This window comes from Camarhynchus parvulus, chromosome 3, assembly GCF_901933205.1.
Source record: "Camarhynchus parvulus chromosome 3, STF_HiC, whole genome shotgun sequence".
Lineage (NCBI taxonomy): Eukaryota > Metazoa > Chordata > Aves > Passeriformes > Thraupidae > Camarhynchus > Camarhynchus parvulus.
In genome coordinates this window covers 79,461,105-79,475,629 of record NC_044573.1, presented here as the reverse complement: position 1 = coordinate 79,475,629, position 14,525 = coordinate 79,461,105, and the positions used below count along the sequence as shown (strand labels likewise).

The 14,525-nt window shown below is 39.7% G+C and overlaps 1 protein-coding gene across 1 annotated transcript in view; it reads left to right on the top strand.

Moving 5' to 3' along the window:
* Positions 1-14,525, top strand: part of RNF144A (ring finger protein 144A) — a 62,922-nt gene that overhangs the window by 39,350 nt on the left and 9,047 nt on the right. Inside the window, exons 4-7 of the mRNA XM_030945111.1 lie at positions 10,938-11,042; positions 11,233-11,293; positions 12,305-12,512; positions 14,309-14,456. Of these exons, the coding sequence (XP_030800971.1) occupies positions 10,938-11,042; positions 11,233-11,293; positions 12,305-12,512; positions 14,309-14,456 (522 nt within the window). The remainder of the gene's footprint in view (positions 1-10,937; positions 11,043-11,232; positions 11,294-12,304; positions 12,513-14,308; positions 14,457-14,525) is intronic.

Here is a 14,525-nt window from a genome sequence, read left to right as displayed (position 1 = left end):
CAGGACATAGCTAATAATCTTACATAGATAGTCACTTAGCAGTTGCTTGTCTCAGAAGTAATTAGTTTTGCATATTTTATTCAGAAAGCTTTACACTTAGAGAAGAAAAAAGAGAGTAAAGCAGAGAACACTACTTTTCTTTATTTTTTTTGTATTATTTGCTGCACTAAATTTTTTCACTTACTACTTAACCGTTACTTTTTCAAGGGAAATTTCAGGAAATAAGCAGGGAGCAGTTTTATCCAATTCCTGTCTGAAACTCAGATTATTTTGTAATCTGTGATGAAATTAACATACATCTTCATGAGCAGGATGTTTCTTTGATGTGTTACCAATTGTATATGTGCTGAAGTTGCAACAGGTTTTTTGCAGTTGATATTCTTGCATGGAAGTCAAGCAGTTAGTTGCTTGAACGTTTTCTGGTTCAGGATTTACATGTACATCTGTGTCCATAAATATGTATAATTTATACATATATATATAAAACACACACATAGATGTGTCAATGTGTTCCAAGTGCAGTGATACCACTATTACTCAAGACAGGCTAAACTCCTTTTGACCTCACATGAGATTATTCAGTTCCCTTCAGGTGATATGCACTACTGATCATTCTGTTACCAGCGGATTCATTGCTTACTTTACTTAAATTTAAAACCAAAGCCTGTCAAGTAGGCAGTCCAAGCAAGCAAATATCTAGAAGACATATGAAGCATGACAGAAAATTTGTCTTTGATGAAAAAATTTGATTATTCCTCTGTAGTCTACCTTGTTTCCAATAGAAGGAGAAACTGTGGTCAGGTACATGAAGTAGAGGGCCACCAACAGTTAGAAAATAACAAAACTAATCTTAAGACCTGCTTTCTGCTTCATGTTTGTGCTTTCTTTTTTGTCAGATAGCGCATGTGGATCAACTTTGGTGTTTGAAACTAACACTGCTTCATAGATACTCATACTCTGATTCTTGCCCTAAGCTCTACCTTAAGCACTTGAGCCAGCTGGTTAATCTTACCTGGACCTTTAGGTGTCCCTCTAAGTTTGTTGCATTCTATCCCAAGTAGGATAGTGACAGACTTGTGTTATCACTAGTCCTTTTAAACAGGATTACTGAATTTGCTTAATTGTGACTGGTTTTACAGATCTTAATTTTAATCATTCTGCTATTTGAGCTTCCTTTTAGGCTGATGATCAGCAAGGCAATTATCCTGCCTATGACTGGTATCAGGCACCCCTTTTTTTTTTCCTCATTGTCATGCTTGACCAGAAGCACATGGAGCTTCTCTGAGTAGAAGGACAGGAAAAAGTGACTTACTTAGTGTTATCCCTCACTCCAAATGAGGCAGAGGCAGCATCAGCCTCTCCTTCCCCCAGGGCAAGGCAGACACCAAAAGCAACGTGGATGGAAACAGGTGGGCTTGGCTGCCTTCTTGTTCCTGTGTAGCTTGTCTCTGCTTGCCAAAAGAAGCCTACCTTAGCAGCGCAGCACTGTGCTGACACCAGGCTATTCCTCATCTCTACCGAAGGAAATGCCTCACTTGCTTGGAGACAGGAGGGAGGGAGAAACCTGATGGCTTGTGAGGTTTTATGGAGTTCAAGGTCCTTCTTAGCAGCTGTAATGTTTCTGTTTCCCACCACCAAAGCTTAGAGCTTGGTGCTCATATACTCCAACCGTAGGAGAGAACTGATTCTAATCTTGACACGTGATGTGTCATAGAGGCTTCATGGTTAGAGGTCACTGTGTGTTTGCATAGCAGTTCACATGGCTGGCTGCATTGTCGCTTGTCTTGTAGGTGGTGGGATTGCAGAACTCCCTGCTTTAATAAGTAGGTACCACAGAACCCAGAACCCTGGGTGAAAACTAAACTTGATCCAGAGCCTTCAGCTCTCCTCTCCTTTGTGGTGTCACTAAATTAGATTAAAGTTATCTGTCTTCATCAGGCTCTTGGGAAAATTAGCTCATTTTGGTTTGCATAGGGTTTTGCATGTGAAAAGGGAAGGGCCTTTGTTTGCTGCAGGTGTATTTTCCTCCCACTCAGAATTGCTATTTTGGTTCTGAAATAGAATAAACTTTTCTCAAGCATATAAAACTCAATTTTTTGTGGTGCTTTTTTCCTTCTGAATATTTGATTTTCATCCTACGTATGTTGGCATATGAATATAAATTAATTTTTGTAACATTTGCTATGTTTTTACCAATTGCAGCCCTAAATAGGTGAGAACAAAAAGTTTGTGCAAGGTAATGGAGGGATAAAAAAATTCATAATGAAAAAAGTTTGCATGTACATCCACTTGAAATACCTATTTAAAGATGAAGAGGTATCACAAGGTATTATCCTTGTGTCATTTGGCCATTTTTTGCTGTCTGCTGCTGTGATTGATTCCTCTGAAGAAAAATTGTTCAACTTCTATAAATTTTATAGTACACAGCCATAAAAGTGTATATAAAAACATAAGCCCACCACTTCAAAGGCTGGGCAGCTGTTAGTCTTTGTTGCTTTCTCTTTCAAGATACTCAGCTGGAGAAAGGCACTTGTTTTTCCAGTGCTTTTAGTTCTGTTTGCTTGGTCTTGCTTGTGATTTCTGCCACCATTGATTGCTGTGTCTCAAAGACTATTTGCCATGTCCTGACATTTCTCAAGCTGAAGTAGTCATCAAGGCTCTTCTTTCTGCTTTCTTGATAATACATTTCTTCTTGCCTTACTTCATCATTTGTTGGCTGATGGCCTGATGGTGCTCTTCCCTGTACTCAAGCTGGTGCAGTCTCATGTGGAAGATTTGGAGGCTGGGCTCAGAGGGGTGATACAAACTTCTTGTCTGTGAGCTGTTGTTTGCATTCATTAAGAAGCATGTACCAGGGACTGCTGTGATATTTGGGTGTACTGTCAGAAAGCATTTGGACAGAGGTAGAACCAATGCAGCAAAGTCTACTCTGCTGTCCATAGGAGGAATCGACAACCACCACGGCTCTAACTACAGCAGTATTTGCAGTGGGTGAGTGCCTACTCCTGCCAGGATGTGGTCAGTCCCCATACTAAGATTACACCAGCTGCTGGGAGCACAAGGATTCTTGGACAACAATAATTTTTACGGCTCAGGGAAGAATGCTCAGATGGTTTGTCCTCAGACATGGAAGCACATGGGTTGTGTTTATTTTTCCCAGCCCTCATCCTGTTTGGCCATCATCCACAGGGAAGATTATGTGATTGTGTTTAGACTGGCAATATAGTCTATAACAGGGCTACAGAACAGCTGAGGGAGTCTTTAAACATTGACAGCATGGTGGGAAAAAGAGGCATTTACCCTTGGCAATTTCAAACAAAAAGTATCTTTAAAATAGGCCAAGTATCGAGAGGATAGAGGCAGGAAACCTGTCAAACAGGGGTCTTCCAAATTGCTTGCCACTTTGGGAAAAACATGTATCAGCTGTGATGTTATCTCTCCCTGGTTCTGGCCAAAGTCTCTCTCAGTGTGTACCTTCTTGTTCACAGCCTAAGGCTTTAGGTATTTCCGTGTTGCAGAGCTCTGGAGTGACTTGCAGGTGCTTCTCTTGGACTCAAGGGTTGGTATGCTTGTGTAGCAGAATTTTTGTCTCCGTAACAAAACAAAGGATATAAAAGATAAACATGTAAGACAGTTCTCTCGTACTGCTTTTAGATTTGAAGTACTGCATGTCAAGATAAGTGAATTTGTTCTTCCTGTGATTTATTCTTAAGATGATAAATTAGGGTTAATAAAAATTTGAGTTCTAATGGTGAAGATTTCTTTGCAAGTACATAATTATTTCTCAAAAGATGTCTGTAGAAGTGGAAATGATTGAAGTTCAAAGTATTACCACAAACATTAAACACTTCTAATGTGCATCTGTCTCAGATCTACGTGGTTTGTGAAGTTGAATGTAGCTTGTGCTTGCAGATTTGGTCAGTATAGCTGATAATTTATCTAGTAAAGAAGAAAAATTACTCCCACAGTCAGGCATTTGCCTCCAACAGATCTCTGTGATTAAGTGTGCATAGATATTTTCCAGTAAGTCGCTTGTCAGCTAAGTAGGATTAGGGTGATACTAAAAAGCTAGGCTGTAGGTCTGCTGTAGAGAATTGGGCACGCTGGAGCAGCAGTGCAAGAGTGGTTTCGAGTTGAGCCTGTTATTAAACAACAATAGATTTGAGGCAGGATTGTAACTACTTTACACAAAAAGGCCATGTAGTAAATTTGAAAGAAGCTTAAAACCTCTCTGAGGAGCCCACTGTTCTTTTTCTTTTCTTGCGCATGTTTTCTTGTGTGCGATAAGTATACCATGGAAATTGCTTGGAAAGTAGTTTTCTTTTTCTGTAAAACACTAAGATTAAATAGTATTGCTCTTATGACTGGAGTGTTGGAATGGAAGGATACAGGCTCTTTAGGAAGGGCAGGCAGAATAAATGAAGTGGAGATGTCGCTGGATGTCAGTAACCAGCTGGAGGGTGTGGAGCTACACTTGGGGACTAAGGAGACCACCAAAAGCTTATGGGTCAGGATTAAAGGGAGGGCAGGGATGGGTAACTTTATGGTGGGGTTTCCTACAGGGAGTCCAACTAGAAGGCTGTACAAGAAAATTGGAGGGGCTTTATTTATAAAGGCATGTAGTGATTGGACGAGTGGGAATGGCTTCAAACTGAAAAAGAGTTGGTTTAGATAGTAGGACGGAATTCTTTACTGTGATGGTGGTGAGGCACTGGACAGGTTACCCAGAGAAGTTGTGAGTACCCCATCTCTGGAAGTGTTCAAGGCCAGTTTGGATAGAGCTCTGAGCAACCGGGTCTAGTAGAAAGTGTCCCTGCCTATGGCAAAAGGGTTGGAGCTATATGATCTGTAAAGTATGTCCCAACCTAAGCTATGCTGTGATTCTGTGATTTGTCCTATTACAAGATAAGTGTTCCTGTTACTTTAAGAAGTATGCATTGAAATATTTAAAAAGGTAGCATATGATAGTTATATGTGGCTACAAAAATCTCTTTCAGGAATAGGGAAGGCTCTAGCCTTGTTGTAGCATTCTTCCTTTTTCAGAGAACACCCCAGATGCAGGCTGCTTGTTCTAGGGGAGTTTTTCTTCTTGAAATTGTTCAGGTTTGTCTAAATGGAAAATATTTCTAGAAAATGACATTCAGAATGAATTTGCTATTTGGACAAAAGGAAGGGAGCTATTTTTCCAAGAGTATTAGTCTTTACCCCAGAGACAGACGCTCAGATTTTTTTGTAGTGAAAGAAATTCACTCACTCTCACACATGCTGTCTGCTCCTGCCCCAGTGAGTATTGCACACTACATCACTGCACTGTTCTAATCTGAATCTAAAATAGGACATTACATCATGTTACCCAAAAGATTTACAGGCAGTTTGTCTACAAGTATAAATTCTACCTATTCACCAGACTGACTGCAGAATTAGCTTAGGGGAATTTGCACAGAGCAGCAGAATAACCTTGGTATTGCCCTGTCTTATGGAAGAAAAGATATTACCTTCTTAAAATTCATTTTAAAGCAATGTAAAGAAAAATTCCCAGTATGTAGAGCATAAAAATACTACCAAATGTAGTTGATGCTGTAGTAGTTTTGGTCATCTGTGTAGCCCCATCACATGAATTTTGAGCTTTGGCTTAGTATCCTGTTAGCATAAAAGCAACCCATAGACCAAACTGTAGATTTTTAGCTACAAGACACAAAATAAGTGCTTCTCACTCAATATCCTTTCATATTCTTCATACAGAAGAATCTTCTTACCCTAGAATGCAATGCCCAAAGGGATCTTTGCATGTACATATCCTGATGTCACTTGTAACATGGATCACAAAATACCAACCAGCTTTTCCTGAGTCTTCATGTGGTTGAATGCAAGTTTATGTAATTATAAGTGTGTGTGTATTTATGTATGATGTTTTTAGATGTTCATCTAATCCTGGTTTGCAGATGATATAGAATTTGAGACAAGCAATTTCATCTACATGTTAATAATTATCCTCTTTCAAAAGATTTTCAGCTTGAGCTTTAAAAGATCTCCCTTGTTGAGAAAGCATGTCAGCCCTTCATTGTGTTTCTGAAGTGCAGCGTACACTCCTAGTGATTGTCTGCCCAAAGTGCAGGGTTATCTCCAAGGTTAATATTTGTGCACAATAGCAACTGCCTTTGCCTAACTTAAATATTTATTGCTACTAAATACATTGTAAAAAATTATTTCCCTTTCTTTTTTAGAACTTATTAAATGCTAGATTTCTTATTTTTATTTTCCCCTCTTTCAGTTTTATCGGTGCATATGTTTTGGTTTTTTAAAAGTTGTTTTCCAATACCAGCATGTGATGATTCTGCATGTAGTGCACACTTCATGTGGTGATGGGTATGGCCTAGTGCCAGCACTAAAATACATTTGAAGGTTTAAGAAATAAATCAAATGATGTAGTGATGATATACTTCACTCTTGTCATGTGTTTTTCGCCTTTCCAAATCCATGGACCGATTTAAAAATTTCCCATATGATTTGGCACTTGCATCACAGCATTAGTGTAGTCAGAAGTCTACATTTTAACAAATTCCACCTATCAGCTGTTAAGAAAACAGTGCAGGATAATCTTTTTGTCTGCCTAACTCAAATAAAAGGTGGCATCTTGGAAAACCACTCCATGTTTGCTGCAATAGTAGCAATAACATGTTCTTAAAAATAAATTAGTTATAACTTTCCCAAACCATCTCCAAGTGTCGCCGGTTGGCCACAAGGTTTTCGGGGTGAAGGAAGAGACGAGATGGGCTCCATGATCAGAAGGCTTGATTTATTAAGTTATGATATAAACATCTATTATAACTATACTAAAAAGAAAAAGAAAAGGAGAGTTTCCAGAAGCTGCTAGCTACCTAAGAATAGAAAGTAAAGAATGATCAACAAACCTTGCTCTCTCGGACTGTGTCCGAGAGAGCTCAGTTCCGGATTGGCTATTATTTCCAAACACTCAATCTGGGCCAATCCAGAACTGACCTGTTGCATTCCACAGAAGCAGATAACCTATTGTTTATGTCTGGTTGCTGAACTTCTCAGCTTCAGCAGGAAAATCCTAAGAGAGGATTTTTCATAAAAGAAATGTCTGTGACATCCAAGTGTTTTAATTACATACACTTTGTATTGAAAAGTGACCTCAGGCACCAAGTGAACACATTTTTTCTGTCAAAGTAGATGGTAGATAAGTGTTGCCCCCCCTGCCGTGTAAACAGTGAAAGTCAAGATTCCTTTTTTGGAATTATGGTGGGGTTTATTTGGGTTTTGATGTCAGGAGAAATAAATCAAAGCACCAACATCAGAAGTAAGCATTATTATTCCTGGAATTCTTCTAAAAGAAAGGGAAAATACAAAAATTTTGCTGTGGCCCATGCAGATTTGTTAGAGCCAAATGCAGGAGAGCAAGATTGTGTTGTGGTTTTGAAATTAGGCAAAAAATAAACATTTTGATTCCTATATAGGGTATGTTGATCTTTATAACATTAAACAAAAAGATATGAAGCTCTAAAGCCGTGACACTTCAGCGGTCAGAGCACATACCTTCCTGTGTGGCACAATCCTTGATGTATAGAGGTTAGAAGTGCAACACATCTTACTAAGCTTTAAATACTGCACTGTGCTTGGCAGCTTCAGAAAGTCATTCCTTTATTAGTCATCTGTCTCTGAGGCAACAGAAAAAAAAGTGTTCCCAATTTATATAGGCAGCTTATAGTAAAACTGCTGCTGAATTGGGGTCTCAGTTGATCTTTGTGAGGGAATGGATCTGGGCCAAAACTCCTAAAAATGGATGTGCTTCTGCCCTTTGTCATGGGGACAGCAAATGTCTCTAGGATTCATGGGTTACCAGGTGACAGAAAAAGTTATGCATGCGTCAGAAAGGACAGCAGGGATGGAAGGAGGACAGAACAGGGATGCACAAGGAGTATGCATGCACTGGGAACAATAGGAGTAGTGCTCAGGAGAGCTAACTGGTCTCTTCTGACATAACATCCATTAGAGGAATAATGATGATGTTTCTCAGCATATTGGTTTTATACACGTCAGAGTACTCTTGTAACCTTACTCCAATCTCATGCCTTAGGTATCTAATTTTAGCTCCTGTTTTCTCTGAGAAAAGTTATGTAATAGACTTCATTTTGAGTGTTGTTTGGGGTGACCTACACTTCCACATTTTTTGTTCATGCTATAGAGTACTTTATTGCCTTAATGGAAGGAATATGAAAATAATTTCTTCCAGCATTGAATCAAGTTGCATAGAAAATTTGCAAAAATTTGTCATCTTTTTGTAATTGTTTTACAATGAATTTTTCATAGTATATGACTGAATACCTAATCCTGCTTTGTTGCGTTGCTTGCATGCTGCTTCATTTCTGGTACTGTAGCCAATCTTATACAAGTTGCATGTCTTGTGTCTGCTCCCAAGAGAAGCCACAGGTACCCTGCGCATCAAATTCTCTTGCAACTGCTTTGGGTTCCTCTCTCTCTATCTGAGAAGTCTCAGGGGAGTCTTGAGTGGATAGCTTGTTTTATCCTCTACCTATTTTCCAGCAATGTTTTGTAGCCTTGAGGCATTTCTCAGAAGGTGAAGCATGAGAAGTGCACTTGGCTGTGCTGATTTTGAGAAGGCAGCAGCCAATGTCCCATGAAGGGGAAGGGAAAGGCCATGGATACTGCTCATGACAGGAATGAACTGTGTAGTTTCTTGGAAAATGAGAGGAAAGGGAAGCAAATTGAGTAGGCTTTGGCAATAGTCCTAAACAGGTTGAGGAGGAGAATTAGCCACATTAATGATTAATGATAGCAAAGCTCATTCAGCTTGAAAAGTACTTTCTATGAGTGCTAAGTGCTGGCATTAAAAATGTATGCATTTTCGTTTTAATCCACACTTGGCATCTGCAAATGGAGAGGAAAGAGAAGAGCCAGCAGTGTCATTATAGCAGCACTAATACCTCAGTAGAGCTGAAATCACAGCTTGCCAAGGCACACAGCCTAGGGTCTGGGTGTTGCAGAGCTCAGCCTGTTGTGCTTAGTGATACGGATTCTCCTAAAGTGTTCCGTCACCTACCCTGCAGAGCTCCGAGTGAAGGCTTGGAAACCTTCTGCAAGTCAACGTCTACTAACTGAACAGTTGTCCTCATTAAACCCCTACTGAGGAAGACAAAGACTATGTGTAGGCTGTCACACATGGATTTCTATGCACAATTAAACATTTTATAAATATCAATTATCTGATCTCTGTTTTTCTTTAAAAAAAATGATCTACTTTCTCTAATGTGTGGGAGACACAGAGAAAGGGAGCTCTAACAGAAATGATTTCTTGTGCTATCAAGGTGGTGGCAACATGCCACCAGAAATGCTGTGGACCAGTGCAGCAGAGATTGTGTGGGCAGGAAGTACAGTCTTAGCTGCAATCAAGGTGCGAGAGGTAAAATCTAGAATAATTTGTTAATAGGGGTATCTGAAAGGAGCTGAATAGACAAATGGAGAGGCAGAAGAGGTTTGAAGTCTGAACTTTAACAGCTACAAGCCAGTGCCTGAGGGTTCTGCTGGAAGGTGCTTGTTGATGGTCTATTTGATTGCACAGGGTGAAGGAAGAAGCAGTTTTGTGCTCTGACCTGAAGTGGGGCACACCAGCCTTGGCACCATCAATGCAGCTCTTTGCCTTCCCAGGCTGGTGGTTAGTCAGCAGCTGCATACCTTTAGCAAATGTCTGGAAATGGTAACTGAAATCCTTGTTTTGAAGGTTTGCTGCAGAGTGTGTAGTCCTTCTTGCCTCCCACACAGCTGTATGCTGAGCTGGTGTTGTATCTTCATTTCACTCTGCTGTTGGTTTAGGCTAACTCTTTATTCACACATCTGCAAAGAGAGAGTTTGGGACCTTGTTCTGTAATTGTCTCCAATTTGCTTGTGCCAGCTGAGCACACAGGCAGTGTGAGAACATCACAGGGTGCCCCCATCCCCTGGGAAGCAGACCCTCATCTGCTCTTTCTGTGTAGTGCTGGGCATGGTAGCAGCAGAGAGCATCTCTTCATCACTCCCCTGTCTTCCCAGTAGACACCTATGCTTTAGCTCTCAGCTTGATGTAGGAAGGATGGAGTTGGAGGAGAGTTGTTGCTTGTCAAGAATAACAAGGTTTAATCTTAATTTGCCCTCGGTCAAAAACATACACTTTTCTTCTCTGCTTTGACAGCCATGCTGTGCACTGCTGTGTTAGAGGCTACATTTACAGTTATTGGTTGAGTAAAATGCTGTGGTTGCTAGGGGAGAAAAGTATTAGTCTTACCAATATTTATTATTTGGTCCCCATGGAAACTGTCGTTCTTCAGGGAGTCCTAATTCTCACATTTTTCCTTTCTGTGGAAAAGTTACTTCTTTAACCATGAAGTTCAGATAGTTGTTTTCCAAGAATAGATGTCAAGATACTCAACTCCCTTTGTGTTCTAGTATGCTTGACAGATGCCTGTCTGTGGGGAATTACTGCTTACTAAGATATGTTGTGGCTTCCAGTCACACAAATTTCTTTAGAGTGTGGTTAATCTAATTGTATCATGGAAGTGTTTTATTGTTTTTTTGCCTCTGCATCCTCTTTGATTAGTTCTTTCTCCCATTGTTATTTTGTAATTTGCTGCATACTTTAAATTGATTGAGAGCTATTTGGTTAATTTTGGTTTAAGTGGTCTTAGAAATTTTTTTCAACCTAAATGATTCTATAATTTTGATGAGGATATTAACTTTCTCTTTTCTCCTTAAAGGCATAACTGTGCCAAAAGCTATGAATGTGGCTCATGGCTGTAAAACGGACACACTAGTACCTGTTTTTTCAAAGTTTGAGTTCTTCAGATTTTCAGACTAAAGCTGTTAGAATACTGAGTGATTTAACCTTGGCAGAATAGTTAACTCAGTGTTTGGCTCTCTTGCAGTGCCTAAAACAGTATGTGGAACTTCTGATCAAAGAAGGTCTAGAAACAGCAATCAGCTGCCCTGATGCTGCCTGCCCAAAGCGAGGTCATCTGCAAGAAAATGAGGTACTCTTCCTGCAAAGAGGGTGTTTTCTTTTCCTTACAGGATGCTTAAATCTGTCTTGCTTTTTATGTTACAGCTTCATTGTTGACAACATATGTTTTTATTAAATCTCCAAAGGTCAAATACTCAGTTTGTTTAACAGATCATTACTGTTCCTAATTGGAATTTTTTTTCTTTTCCTTTTTTCAACAGATTGAGTGCATGGTTGCATCAGAAATCATGCAAAGATATAAGAAGCTACAGTTTGAAAGAGGTAACACATGTAACACTACCCATTGAAGGCTGTGAGAACGAGTTTGTTCCAGAGCAATCCTATAAATCAGAATCTCTGCATATGTTCTTGCAGTAGCATTGTGTGTTAATTGCTTGGTCATCAGAAAGAAAAACCCCAAAACCTAAAAAGTAATTGCTTCTGTTCTTGCCTGCATGATTCCCAGAGCTGCAGCACTCTGGGAATAAACTAAGGAAAGAAAATTGCTATGTATTATATTCCTAAATAACTAAGGGAGGGAGTGACTTCTATTTTGAGCTTTGCTGTGTAAGTTGACTACTAGTATTGTAGGGGCTGGAGAAGAATACTGACCTCTTTCGCGGAGGCAAGATTATCTCCTGGGTTAGCATTTGGTACAGAATTAATGAGCATGTGTGTGATGATACATTAAGAACATAAGCTGACTGTGTGCCTATGGAAATGTGGAATGGCGTGACCATAGAGAACTTACAGTAAAGTTTTGCTGGGGGCAGGACCCAGCCTAGAAACCACTGCAATCATTGGTAGATTTTTACTGCCTTCACTGGGCTTTGAAACATGAAATGAGTTATCTGTAAGGAGCATCCAAGAAAGAGATGAAACTATCTTAGGCTCTTGTTAATCACGCAGTTACATTAGGATAGAGGTCAACTTGAAATAGGTTCCTACTGGACAAGGCATTGTAAAAACACTTTCTGGTGGGTTTAACTGCATAGTATACGTTGTATTTAACTTCAAGTACAACTGAAAAAAATACATCCAATTCTCAGAACAAGTTTAGTTCAGTGAATGGAAGTGGGCAATTAATTGAGACTCATGAAACTCACTTTGGTTTGGTGCCTGTTTGCAAAGCCTGCCAGGTTTATGTCAATGTGGGTCACAGAAATTAAAAAGCTCCTTTTGAAAATTTGTGTCTTCAAATGCCCTGCCAGTCAACCTCAGCTGAAATGCATTGTTATGGAAGGCTGATCTTGTATCCGCCTTTGAATTTGGTTCTTTTATGTCCCTTTGCAGAAGTGCTTTTGGATCCATGCCGGACTTGGTGTCCATCCTCTACGTGCCAGGCAGTTTGCCAGCTCCAGGAATCAAGCCCACAGGACCCTCAGCTGGTCCAGTGCAAAGTGTGCGACATTGAGTTCTGCTCTGCTTGCAAATCTAATTGGCATCCAGGTCAAGGCTGTCAAGAGAGCATGCCAATCTCTTTTCTTCCAGGAGAAACAAGGTAAGATATTGAGAAAGATTAAGTATTTAGAAGCCAAAAACTCAAAGAGGCATTTTCCTGATGTTTTGTTCTAAAGCTGTTTCCTTCACTTAGTTGTTCCTGTTCTTTTAATGCTGTATTCTAAAACTGAACAGCTCTTGGCAGCCTCACTCTTTGCCAGCATTCCCAGAAAAGCACAAAAGAGCTGCTTGAGTCTTTGGCCTTTTGCCCCAGTGGGAAAAATATGACATCCAGGCAGCTCATCAGCTTCACTTTGAGATGATCTTGTTACTGCTGCTCTCCTGGACAGTGTGGGAGTCGCTAACATCATGCCAGACAGTGATTTTTAGGATACCCTGTCAATCATCCCCTCTGCTGCACATTTGCCGTATGATCTTAAGTTCTGTTTCAAGTGGTCTCTGGTGGCAAACTGCAGCCACTGAATAAGAAAGACCATTGTGCATGTGTTCCACTTCATGTCTGGGATTTTTCAAAGATTGTGTTGCACTCCAAGGCATCATTAAAGCCCTGTCCAGCTTTGGACTTAGTTACTCATACCTTGTCTTCTTTCAAGCTTTGCTGTAACAGATGACTAGCTAGGATGCTGTCATGATGAGTTCCTGATCAAATACACTAACTTTGGCACATGCTTTTCTGTGTGCATGACAAGAACTGAAGGTTGCTAAATTTCATGGCAAGGTAACAAACTTTATCTACATTTGCTTAGTGTTTTGGTTGCTTTTAGTTTTTATTCCATGCTTAATTTTTTTTCTCCACCATGTAAAAGTAAAAATTGTTTTTTCATTGTTCTTGAGCACAATGTGCCTGTTAGGAGCATTAGGAGTTTCACATACATTTTATGCATACAAAGCATTTTTTTCTAGTACAGTCACCCCTAGTGTTAATCATTAGTGTGTGTCCTTTTATCCTGCTATTGGGCAAATAAATCAATCAATCATCAGTCCTGTTTTCAGCAAACTGTTGATTCTCCATCAGTAATTCTTGCATCTCACAATGGCAGTAGCTGCAGGATTTGTCATTTAAGTTGTTAGTGACATTTTAGTTGTTAGTGAGCATAAAGACTGCATACAGTAGAAAGCCACACAAGGGAAATAAAAATTGTTCCACTGTTTCAACATTCCTCTGTGTTGCGCCCATTATATCAGGGGGTATCTGTGGTTTTGCACACATGTGCAAGAACAGTCAGTGGCGACCCTAGCTCATGAAGAGTGACTTGTTAGGAGTCTGTCAACAGAGACAAAGTTTAACTGAAAGAGCAACATGCACCAAAACCTTATTGTTCTTGATTTGGAGGGAAACTCTTAGGCAGGGTCCTCAAGGAGGGCACAGACAAGTTCTCTGTCCCTGGTGCCCCAGTCCAAAGGAATGTGGTCTGGGGTTATTGTGCAATCAAGGGATTGTTTCTTCATCTGAGAAAGAAAGGAGAGAAAAGGAAAATAATCTAGATGTACAATATATTTAGGTGTGAGCTACCTGTTGCTCATTTGGTACATTACAGGATAAAACTGTTTAATATCTATTAATATCTACATAAAAAAGCAGTTTTTTACATGATAAAGAAAAGATCCTAACTTTATGCAGACACTGTAGTCATTAAGCATATTGCTAAAGATATAGTTGAAAAGTAGTGCACGGCATAATATCTGAATAATAAAACCACTTAAATTCCTGAATCTCTAGTAATTTCTCTTTTTTTAAGCAAAAAAAGTAGGCTTGCCTTCATACACAGTTCTTAGACATTATTTTCTAAACTGACATGGTCATGCATTTTACTAATTTCTCACTCCCTCCCACAGTTCAGTTTTCAAAATGGAAGATGATGATGCTCCGATCAAACGCTGTCCAAAGTGTAAAGTTTACATTGAACGAGATGAAGGCTGTGCCCAAATGATGTGTAAGAATTGCAAACATGCCTTTTGCTGGTACTGTCTGGAATCTCTTGATGTGAGTACATGCTGTGCACTCTTGGCTCTCAGAAGCTTAGAAGTTCGTTGCTTTGCCATCCAGCTGTCT